The following is a 12,011-nucleotide window of genomic DNA, read 5'->3' on the forward strand; positions in this document are numbered from 1 at the left end:
CGAGTGAGCTATTCCTCGGGACAGTGGTCTTAGCGTAAGGCCTGGGGATGGGCGAGCGCCTGCACTGGTGGGTGCTGCAGCTGCTCCTGCCATCAGCTCTCATTGCCATGAAGGAGTCATTTGCATGTATGTTCATGCATCTCCTTGGACCACCATCCTGCCAGGTGGTCCGCTGTGTGGGGCTGAGCCGGGCCTGGAGGTGGACACACCAGGGGCAGCCTGGATCTGAGCTCTTTGCCTTGGATCGTGGCAGTAAAACACGGTTGGCTACGTATGAAACACGGAGAAAAGAGCAAGAGCAAGGAAAGGATGTGTGGTTCTGAGCCTGCATCCCTCTAGCCACAAGCTGTAAACATTTATGCCTGTGGAAATAGACATCCTCCTCCATGTGTCACCCGCCTCCTGCCAAGAGATGATATCGACCCTAGCATATTTCTTTTTATAACTGAAAAAGCACCCATTGACTTGAATTCCTACAGATCCGTCAAGTTAGCAAACTCTGTTACATCCCCTCACGTCACTCTCAGTGGCTTCTGAAGCCTCAGAGCCGTGATGCATGAAGATAAGCAATAGGGAGATTCACGGCCGTGCCCAGAATGTGCTGTCCTGGTTGAATCTAGAATCTGAGGGCTAGAGTCCTAAAACGGCCTGCATCTCCTCCTGCCAGGTCAGTTCAAGAAGGCGGACACTTACCGTTTGCGACGGTGCACGTGATCCAGGAACTGGGTGCAGCCTGCGTTTCATGGGACTTTCTGATTTCACTGGTTTATTTTGGCACCTAAAAAAAAAATATATCAAGTTTTGGTCTGTGGCACCGAGGACTTTTGTCTGTTGTGGGATTGCTCTTTTGTTTGGAGTGGAGCGGAGGAGATGATAAGGTGGTCGCTCTGGAAACTTCACATGGGATGAGACTTTCAGGGTTAGGTCACCCCCTGCTCTGTACCTTTTGTGTCACGCCTGTGCTTGTTTAAACTCCTCGGAGTGGGAGGGAATCAAGGGAAGTTGGGGAGGGAAGGATAAGACAGCATTTGCCCAGCACCGGTTCTGTGCCAGGAAGCTCACATTCAATCCTCGGGGCACCCTGGGAGCTCTGTGTTGTGATCCTCGTGTGACAGACAAGGAAACAGAGTCTGAGATGGGGCAGGTGTCCAGTCCAGTGACTCAGCTGCTAGTGAAACAGAGTAGGACCCTATGGGCCTTCCCTCCCCGCCGTGTCCTCCATCTGTCTTTTGTCTGTGGAAAAACTTTAATCAAAGAATATGTTTGGGCTTCCCTGGTGGCGCAGTGGTTGAGAGTCCGCCTGCCGATGCAGGGGACACGGGGTCGTGCCTCGGTCCGGGAAGATCCCACCGCAGAGCGGCTGGGCCCGTGAGCCATGGCCGCTGAGCCTGCGCGTCTGGAGCCTGTGCTCCGCAGCAGGAGAGGCCACAATAGTGAGAGGCCCGCGTACCGCAAAAAAAAAAAAAAGTTTAATCAGAGAAGTGAGAAAATGCAGAAACAAAGGAAAACAGTCAAAGGAGACCAAATAATAACAGTTTAGTCATTAAGCAAAGTCAAGGACCTTTAGTTCCTCCTCAAGGGCTAGAGATAATATTCTGAGCTGTATCCTGTGAGCTGTCTTATAGATACTGAAACCTTTACCAGGTGGAAGCAGTTAACTGCATGGTGACCAGACTGTAGCCATGACATAAGCTGCCACAGTTCCGAGAATTGACCTCAAAGAAATGGAAACAAACCAAACCTGGAACTGAGACTAACGGGCCCTAAAGCAATCAAGATGCCACTGGTCAGACCACCAATGACCAATTTCAAGATGACTGCCAGAGCTGACCGTGCCGTGTCTGCATGTAGCCCCCTCCCTCTGTCTATAAAAGCTGTAGCCCACTGATTGTCAGTGGTGGGGAGTCGGCCTTTGGATGGGAGTCCACCCTCCCTTGCCTCCAGGCCGCCAGCATCCAACATAAGGCAAACTCTCCTTTCCACCAGCCTGGCCTCTTTATTGGCTTTGGAGTGGCGAGCAGCCGGACCCCCCTTTCCGTTACACTAGGGCAGTGGGGGGGCTGCAGTGGGAGCTGTGTCTCAACTCAGAGTCCCAGTGACTCCCAAGCTGCCAGCCTCCTTCCCAAACCCACCACAGTGCATCTACTACAGAGGCAACCAGGGCACCCAGGAGAAGGAACGGTATCGGGTGAAAGGAGCCGGGGATTCGGAAGCAGCCTGCGGCCCCAGTGCACCCTCCTGGGCACCATCGCTCTACCTGAGCAAGGTAGACTTGCTCAGCAAGTCCCTCTGTTTCCATGACGTCTCCGCCAGGTTAGAGGAGGCGCTGCCGTTTGAAGGAGGGAGTCTGAGCCCCAGAGTCCCAGGCGGAGGCTGTGGGCTGAGGGCAGGTGGCTTTGCCAGGCTGGGGCTTTTGAGTGTGTTTAATAAAGGTTGACGATGTCGAAGACAGAGCCCACGTGAGAAGCGGGTCCTGATTTGGTGCCATGCTGACGATGCAGAGGACAGCAGAGCACATCAGGCTCCTGAGTCCTCATCCCCCTGGGATGCTCTCTCTTTTTGTGACTTTCCAGCCAAAACGGCAGGAGCATCTCCGCAGAAGTTACCCTTAAACGCTGTCGTAGGCTCTGTGATGCGGACACAAGTAGTTTATTTAACACAAAAGGGTTTGCTAGGGAGCCCCTGCCCTGGGTGAAATACCCAAGGACAAGGCAGATTTTTCCTCTGAACGGCTGCGTGAAATATTTACCTGGTTTTCTTTTTGTCCTGTTTGTGTGTCTGTGCCAGTTTCGCTACAAGAAGCGGGTGTATAGACAGTCCAACCTGGATGAGAAACAGTTGGCCAAGCTGCACACGAAGGTAAGCAAGGACTGGTTGTGTCGACCCTTGGTGTTCATTTCTGCGTCATCATCTCAGAGATCAGGGGAGCTCTTGGGCAGAGGGTTCTTCTTCCTGTGAGATGCTGAGGCCGATGAGGCACCTGCTGCCGCCAGAGCCCTGTTTAAATACCACCATCCTCTCCTCCCGTGTGATGCAAACGCAGTCGATGCCTGTGCATAAGGGAAGTAATATCCCTGAGAGTGGAGATTGGGGCCCTACTTTCTACTCACCTCCTCCCGGGTGTTTCTGGGAAGAGGGTGGCCGTTCCCTCTGAGCCTTCGCTGCCGAAATAGGGGACAACGAAGTAGGCGTCTGGTGCTGCCGCTCTCGTGACTAAGGTGCCGTTTACATAAACTGCACGGAGGTAAGACGCACAAGGGAAGCAGGGGAGAAGGAGGGAGTTAAGGAAAGGGCTGTGGGCTGTGTGCCAGGCACACCTGCGCTCCGTCAGGGATGCTGTGCCTGTCCAGGGCGTGCAGGAGCTGGAGCGTGCGGTGGGCACCTTGCTCAGCACGGAGGAAGATGTGTGATACCCAAGGATGCTCTCAGATGCCCTCCTCCAGGTCCGGCCCCTCCCCGGAGAGCCCGGAGCATTCCCTGCAGAGCACAGGGAGAGCCAGAGTCAGGACGGTGCCTGGCCAGCTTACCTAAGCCAGCCCTGATCTGCCCAGGTGAGCTCACCTGTAGCCGTGAGTCCACAGAGAGCGTCCCCAACCTCTGGGGTCCCCTTGTTTTTGTTTCATCCCCCCATTCATATCAGGATGGACCTGTGGATTTTCACTGTGTTCACTGGGTTATGACATGCCATTCTCATGATTTATTTTTGTGCTCAAATTGTCCGGATGTGGCCGGTGGCCCTTCTGCCTGGCTCGCCTCCCTCTGGCGCTGTCCCACCATCCTCTGAGTACGGACGGCTTTCAGGCACAAGACGGTCAGGTTGCTCTTGCACTCTCCCTGCCCAGCCCTGGAATCTGCCCACACAGGGGTATTTAGACTCCAAGTCTAGGCACTTCGGGTTTTTTTGATTACTCTCTGATGAGTACATGAAAATGTGTTTGTGCATCTAAAATAATGTCGATTAGTAAATAGCAATGAAGGTGTTCAGTGAAACCAAGTGTATCCTGTGTCCTTGAGCATTTGTTAATGTTTAGTCCCAGAATGTACAGAAAGCATCCAGGTGGAGATGCTTCAGCCCAGGCGGGCTGAAGGGTGCAGGGGTTGGTGACTGGGAAGGGGTGTGGAGTGCAGGTGGAGAACTGGGCCAGTGAGAGCATTAGAGTCATCTGACAGAGGCATCTCAGATACTGTGATTACCATCAAATAGCCCAGGCTATCTGCTAGATGGACAGAAAATTACTATTTTCCTTGCAGATGAGGCTGGGCAACCTGGTCAGGGTCGAGCCCCTGGTCATTCTGATCTCACAAGGAGTGACTGACTCCCTCACCTTGAATCGCTCGGTGACCCAAGCATCCCTGTGTCCACCTGCAGGTCACGGGATTACCCACAAGTGGGTTAAGCTGAGTAAGCAGTGCCCTTCTGCTCTCCGTAGCAGCCACCGCTTTAGAGATTAGGAAACACAAATACCAGTCCTCAGGCCTCGCTCAAAAGAGGATGGAGTCAGAAGACCTGGGTGCACCCTGGAAAGTGTAGTTTTTCAAAGTGGTCCAGGTGGCTCATCCTTTTGAAAGTGAAGGAACATCCTGTGACTCTCGGCAAGCACAGAGATCGGTGGGGGATTTCTAGAACATTCATCCAAGACAGGCCAATTGCGTTTGCCATGTGCTTGGCCCCGGGGTTCCAGATGCAGAAGGATGCTGCCTGGTGAGCCTGGGGACTGCAGCGGGGCCCCATCAAGGGGCAGCTCTCCTCTCTGCAAAGGCGGCCAGCCAGGGTGCACCCCACAAGGAGCCTTCCTGTGGCCTGATGAAGAGACGTTTCTCTGTAAGACCAATTTTGCTTTTCTCTTTAGACCAACCTAAAAAAATGCATGGATTACATCCAGCATCGTTCGGTGGAGAAGATCGTCAAGATGCTGGAACGAGGCCTGGATCCGAATTTCCATGACCTGGAGACCGGAGGTAGGGGCTGGTTGGAGGGACTTGAGGAAACGCCGCAGGAACGTGGGTTTGGGGAGGAAAGGTGATTCTGTCGTTCGGATCACACGTGCATAGGCAGCATCACACTTTACTTGGTTTTAAAAGTGCATTCTGCCTCCTCCGGGAGCCTGTGTTAGCTGCATGGAATCGCCAGCATCCGGGAGGTGCCTGGCAAGTGGTAGGTGCTCAGTGCGTACCTGAGTTAAAGGGGAGAATGAGTGAATGAATGAATGACAACACAGAGCAGGCGTCTCATGCCAGCCCTGGGAGACACACGTGCACCCGCATGTGCCTGGCTCCCCCTGCTGGAAACCAAGTCCCTACGCGTGGGACCTCAGATCACGCGTGGGATAAAACGGTACAGGGCTCTCATCCTCCGCCCCGCTGACATTGGGGCCGGATGATCCTTTCTGTTTCTTACCAGTTCCAAATGGGCATTAACTTTTGTTTAATCTTATCTCTTCTCTTTTCATTTCCAGTTTTATGGAAATACAATTGATGCAAAACATTGTATTAATTTTCAGTGTACAACGTAACGATCTGGTATATGGATATCCTGGAGAATGATTGCCACGATACGTTTCGTGAACATCCGTCACCGCTCATAGTTACACATCTTTTTTTATGATGAGAACTCTTAGGATCTACTCTCTTAGCCACTTTTTGGGCGGGGGGGGGCGGTACGCGGGCCTCTAACTGTTGTGGCCTCTCCCGTTGCGGAGCACAGGCTCCGGACGCGCAGGCTCAGCGGCCATGGCTCATGGGCCCAGCCGCTTCGCGGCATGTGGGATCTTCCCGGACCGGGGCACGAACCCGTGTCCCCTGCATTGGCAGGCGGGCTCTCAACCACTGCGCCACCAGGGTAGCCCATCTTAGCCACTTTTATATATACAACACAGTATTATTAACTGCAGTCGCTGTGCCGTACACAACATCCCCAGGACTTACTTATCTCATAACTGGAAGCTTGGACCTTTGAACCCCTCCACCCATTCCGCCCACCCCACCTCCTACCTCTGGTGACCACCAGTCTGTTTCTCTGGGTTCAGTTGTTTTAGATTCCACATGTAAGCGAGATCATACAGATTTGTCTTTCTCCGTCTGACGTATTTCACATGGCATTATGCCCTCAAAGTCCATCCACGTTCTTGCACATGGCAGGATTTCTTTCTTTTTCGTGGCTGAATGATGTTCCATGGCGGGGCTGGACAGTCCTTTGTGCTGGGGGCTGTCCTGTGCACCGTAGGATGTGTACGGCATCGCTGACCTTCACCCACAAATGCCAGTAACACCCCCGAGTTGTGGCCGCCAAAGATGCCCCCAGATATTGCACAGTGTCCCCTGGGGGGGGACCATCATCCCAGGTGAGAGCCCTTTGCCCAGGGGACACGTGAACTCGACCAGCTGAGGTGAGGCTGTTGTGAGAGCCAAGAGCGGCTCAGGTGAGGGTTTCCATGGCAACTCGGAGCGTTCATCCGGGCAAGTGGGGGATGCTGAGCGGAGAATGTCTATCTTGGCCTCAGCGAGCGGGGCCTCCCTCCCCTCGCCTCTTGGGTTGGGCCCGTCCTCCCTGTGCCAGTGTCACGTATATGTGACCCACCTCACACTTGCTGAACCCACAACAGGTGCGTCAGCTGAAGAAGGGAGCTTTCTCGTCACTTGTGGGGACTCTAAAGCTGGGGCAGGACCTGCACCTGTGCTCCTGCAGCCGTGCACGTCCCCATCGCACACAGGTGGCCGTGCTGTAATCACGGTCGACTCCTGTCTCCTAAATTTAACTGAGCAACGTGAGAACAGGGCTGCTGGCTTATCGGTGACACAGCTTCAATGCCCGAGATGCCAGGGGACAGGACATGCTTGGATGGGGACAGGAGAGCACAGACCTGGAGGGGGGACGCGCGCAGAGGCCTGGCTGAAGGTGAGGAGGGTACCAGCCCAGGCAGACACTTGGTGAGACAGGAAGCTGGGGGTCTGTGTGCCGGGAGCTGGGGCGGGGTGACGTGGACAAGCGGGCTTCCAGGCATCTTGATGGGTGCATGGAGCACAAGGCAGAGGTGGGCTCTGCCGTACCTGTACGGGGCTGACCTTCTAAGGTCAGGAGTGATGGGGCAAGACCCCAGGGGTGGGGAGAAGGGCCTGTAGCAGATGGTGGGTCAGGGGGCACGGGCCTCTGCGGAGAGTCTGGACGGGGAGCGGGGCAGCCGCAGGGTTGGAGGTTCTGTCTGCGGGGGAAGCAGGTACGGGGCCAGCAGCAGGGGTTCTGCTTCCTTGCGGTGGGGAGTGTAGCTGAGCAGAGGGTCTGAGCACCAGGGCGGGGTGGGCACACGGTGAGCACGTGCTGGTTCTGGCCCCGTGGTCAGCGGATGGCTCCTCTGTGCCCTGTCACCTAGGCTGGCTCCCAGCTCGTTGGGCGGGGGGTGGGTGGGTACCGTCCATCACTGCAATGTAGCTCCCAGCACTTAGGCTCAGACCACCCATGGGCCTGTGGATTCCTGAGCGTGGACTTGAGGCTTCAGGGACAGTGGCAGACCTGAGCCAGGCCTGGGGTGTGTGGTCCCGGACCTGGCTTCTCTCCTCGGGCAGCTTTTGGCCTGGGCTCCCGCTGGCCTGGCCGCGTCCGTGGCTGTTTCCCGATGATTCCCCGGGCGGGACACCGCCCCGCCTGCTACCACCTCCCCGTCCTGAAGCAGGCCTGCTTCACTGGCGGGGGTGTCGCTGGATGCCAAGAGTTTGGATCGACTGTGATTCCAGAGCCGACCCTAACTGAGCTTCTGAAAACACATCAGCACAGACCCTAGATCATTTCAAAACGGGGGTCAGCGGTCATTTCTCCTGGCCCCGCCCGTAGTTAGAAACGCTGTCTCGGTGGTGGTGGATGGCGTCCTCGTGAGAGCAGATGCAGTGGAGCCTCGGGGACCCGGGAAGGAGAAAGACGGAGGCAGCATGTTATCCACTCTTCTCAGAACTGGGGTAGACGCGACCCGGGAGCAGCAGCCTGTGGAGAAGGTGGCGTGGGGTGAAATGAACGCCGGGATGTCCTGAACTATTCCCGTGGCCACAGCCTCTGGGCTCACTGATCAGGAAGAACCAACTCTGAGAAAAGAAACGGAAACCTGTTTTCCCCTGAAATCTGTGTAAACTGGCACCTGACAAAACACAGAATTCAGGGCAGGTGTTCCAGCGAAGGCTGAGACCAGGCTCTGACCCCATCCGACTGGGGACCAGGAGCGGGACGCCCGCCTCCCAGGCAGACAGTTCTTGTACAGGACTTCCCGGATCTCAACCAATAACTAACAGTAATCAGAAGATTTTGGTTGGATTCTTTTTTGGGGGGGGTGGGGGTGGGGCTCTGGGCAGATCAATTATAAATTATTATTTATTTTCAGTTTTAACATTTTAAAGCAGAATTATTGAACAACTCCCACATGGTGGCTGCCAAATGGTAATTTTCTACATCAGTTTTATGTCGTATAGCAAATATTCTGTGTAAGGCAGAACTTTCCCTCCCCTCACCCCACTCCCATATTTTTGAAATTAGCCTTCATTTTTTAGAGTAGTTTTAGGTTTACAGAAAATTGAATGCGAGAGTAGGGGGTCCCGTATAACCAGCCACCCCCAGGCTCCCCCGCTACTGACATCTTGCATCAGTGTGACCATTTTTACACTGATGAACCTATATTGCTACATTATTATTAACTCAAGTCCACTTTTGTTTTCAGTTGGGGTGTAGTTGTTTTACAGTGTTGTGTTCATTTCTACTGTACGGCGAAGTGAAGCAGAATTCCCTGTGCTCTACAGCAGGTTCTCATTATTTATCTGTTTTATACATATTAGTGTATATATGTCCATCCCCATCTCCCAATTCATCCCACCCCTCCTTTCCCCCCACCCCTCCTTTCCCCCCTTGGTGTCCATATGTTTGTTCTCTACATCTGTGTCTCTATTTCTGCCTTGCAAACCAGTGCATCTGTACCATTTTTCTAGATTCCACAAATATGCGTTAATATATGATACTTGCTTTTCTGACCTAGAGACTGTCGTACAGAGTGAAGTAAGTCAGACAGTGAAATCAAGTCCACTTTTACATTAGTGTTCACTCAGTGTTGTACATTCCGTGGGTTTAGACACATGTATAAGGACATATATCCACCATCATGCAGGCTAGTTTTCCTGCCCTGAAAATCCTCCGTGCTCTGCCTGTTCATCCCCCCCTCCCACTAACTCCTGGCAGCCACTGATCTTTTTACTGTCTCCATAGTTTGGCTTTTTCCAGAATGTCATATGGTTGGAATCATATAGTGTGTGGCCTTTTCAGATTGCCTTCTTTCACTTACAAATATGCATTTATGTTTCCTCCCTGATTTTCATGGTTTGATAGCTCATTTTTTTATATTGAAGTAGAGTTGATTTACAGTGTTGTGCCAGTCTCTGCTATACAGCAAAGTGATTCAGTTATACACAGAGACTTTCTTTTTTTATATTCTTTTCCATTATGGTTTATCCCAGGAGGTTGGATATAGTTCCCTGTGCTCTAAAGTAGGACCTTGTTGTCTATCCACCCTGTATATAATAGTTTACGTCTGCTAATCCCACACTCCCAGTCTTTCCCTCCCTCACTTCTTTCTAGTTCCAAAGAATATTCCATTGTGTGGATGGACCACATTTTATTTATCCATCCACCTACTGAGGTGCATCTTGGTGGCTTCCAAATTTTGGTGATTATGCTTAAAGTTGCTAGAAACCTTTGTGCAGGTTTCTGTGTGGACAAAATTGACAGTCATCAAACATGGTGGGTTTTTTCTTTAAGACAAAAGACTATTTACAACAAACAAAAAGGGTAAAGGATGTAGTGAACACGGAAAGTTCTGAACCGGAAGCTGAGGGTGGATCCGAGATTCTGCTGCAGGTCAGCGCCTCGTCCAGCATCACTGCTCCACTCTCCACACCTAGAGAATTTTCACTCACATCCCCAGCTGAGAAGCAGACTGTCCTGGTTGAGAGGCAGGGAAAATGGGGACCAAGGGCAACACGTGGAATGAGAAAAGCGAATAATGGGGTGGACATTCTTGGAAACAAACTAAGTCATGGGCAGTTCCCTGGACAAGGGCGTATAGTGACCCAGTTACAAACGGAGAAAATATCAGGAGAGGATGTGACACAGGCTCCACCGAGAGGCCAGCGCCTTAACGTCTGGGGGACAAGCACACGACTTCCCTCTCGCCTCTGTCCGCTCCATAGGGTGATGGTCCCCGCGGGGTGGGAACGTGTGAGTATTAGGTGAGTCCATGTGAAGTGTCCCCGTGTGGAGTGGCTCACGCTCAGTGGGGTCTCCGGAATGTGGCTCTCATGTCATTGGCGCAATGGAAACTCAGTACATGTTGTTTTCTCCTGGCTGTGGACCCAGAGGGAGGAAAACGGGGTTGATTTGGTGGCCTCCCCCAGGTGATAGGTGGTGTGACCAACTTGTCCCAGTTTTCTAGGGACAGCTCTGGTTTTCACACTGAGGGTCTCCGTCTGGGAAGCCCCTTGGTCCCGGACACGCTGGCACCCTAGGCCCGTCACCTGAGAAGTGATGGGGGGCACTTAATAGTGACAGCCGAGGTGAAACAAGAACCTTCTGGGGCCCGATGATGTGCACAGGGCGTGGCAAGCCTGTCTCCCTCAGTCCTCAGGCTCCCACGAAGCAGGCTGTCTGCAAGGCCAGCATCCCTGGAGGAGCGGGGTCTCCGAGAGCGGAGGCCGGGCGCCAGGTCGCCTCGAGGGAGGGGGCCGAGGCCGGCTTGCTTGCCCTTGCTTGCCAGGCTCTCACCCGGGGCGGAAGGGAGGCGGGGTCGGCTGTGGGCTCCCTTCTCCCGTGCTGTGGCTGCTGGGATGTGGCTGAGGCCGTGACGGACACAGAGGGTCCGGGACTGGAGGGCCTGTGGTCGCCAAGCTCCTGGATGGAGTCTTCTGCTGCAGTGCCAGGCCGGCCCAAGGGAGGAAGAGCCGCCCCCATCCCCGTTACTCCAGACACTGCCCTGTTGTCCTCAGCGGCTCTGCCAGCCCCAGGCTGTGCCTGTGTCCTAGCAGCTCCACCCGGAGTAATCGGCACCTGGTAATCGGCAGAATCTGGCCGAGAACCAGACTTCACGTCCCAAGCAGAGAGCTGAAAGCAGCTTCCTTCCTAAGTGCAGGAAGTGCGATGATGCTCACACCTGAGCTGCATCCCTGCACTCGGCCTGCGTGGTTCTCAGGTGCCCCTGGGCTGAGCTCGGGAACCCAAGTGGGGTGAAGCATCACTTCTGGACTGAGGGACGCACAGAAGATAATTAAATCCTGGAGGAATGACCTGTCAGTTAAAACAAAGCAGCCCGTGTTATTCCGACCTTCTAGTACCTTTTCTGATGGAAATTTGGTCAGGTAAGATGCCAGTAGCAGAAAGAAGTAGACTCGTCTGCCAGGCCCATCTCCTGTTTCAGCTGGAACCTCTGGGACGAGATGGATGGTGTTTCGAGCCCTGAAAGGGAAGTAAAACTAACAGCTCGAGCAAAACTTCGGGCTTCTGTTTTGCAACGTCTTCCCAAACTTGAAAGAAGCCCGGGCACAACAAAGGCAGGGCTGTAATAAAGCTAGAAACGTCTCTCAGCCCTTGAAGCATGTCGGTGAGAAGTAGAAATTGAATACGCGTTGATGGGGCTGTTTTTGCAGAGCCCCTGTGGTGAGTCGGGGCTTCGTTTCTGAGATTCAGTGACTCTGTTAGCCTCCAGGCGGGGATAGTCCAGCAGCTCGTCATCCAGGCCGAGATGTGCCTGCTTCTGCCATACGCCCCTGCAGCCGGGCTCCCGGGGAGCCCCTGCCCAGCTCCCACATGGCCCAACTAGAAGGTTCCTCGGACACTGGATTGCTGTCTACTGCTGGTGCTCCTTTGGTCCATATCCTACAGTCTCATCGTAACCCCTGAGCGAGTCCCTGTGTGAAATTCCCCAGGAATAGCACCTCGGGGACACAGCCCTGGGACCTCGTAAGCATCAGTCTGCAGGGGGTCCAAGACGCAC

At 53.8% G+C, this 12,011-nt stretch overlaps 1 protein-coding gene across 1 annotated transcript in view; it reads left to right on the forward strand.

Annotated features, from left to right (window-relative positions):
• Positions 1–12,011, forward strand: part of SHANK2 (SH3 and multiple ankyrin repeat domains 2) — a 462,517-nt gene that overhangs the window by 23,634 nt on the left and 426,872 nt on the right. Inside the window, exons 3-4 of the mRNA XM_060104098.1 lie at positions 2,788–2,859; positions 4,851–4,959. Coding sequence (XP_059960081.1) covers positions 2,788–2,859; positions 4,851–4,959 — 181 coding nt within the window. The remainder of the gene's footprint in view (positions 1–2,787; positions 2,860–4,850; positions 4,960–12,011) is intronic.

This window comes from Mesoplodon densirostris, chromosome 7 (genome assembly GCF_025265405.1).
Source record: "Mesoplodon densirostris isolate mMesDen1 chromosome 7, mMesDen1 primary haplotype, whole genome shotgun sequence".
In the NCBI taxonomy this organism is placed as follows: Eukaryota; Metazoa; Chordata; class Mammalia; order Artiodactyla; family Ziphiidae; genus Mesoplodon; species Mesoplodon densirostris.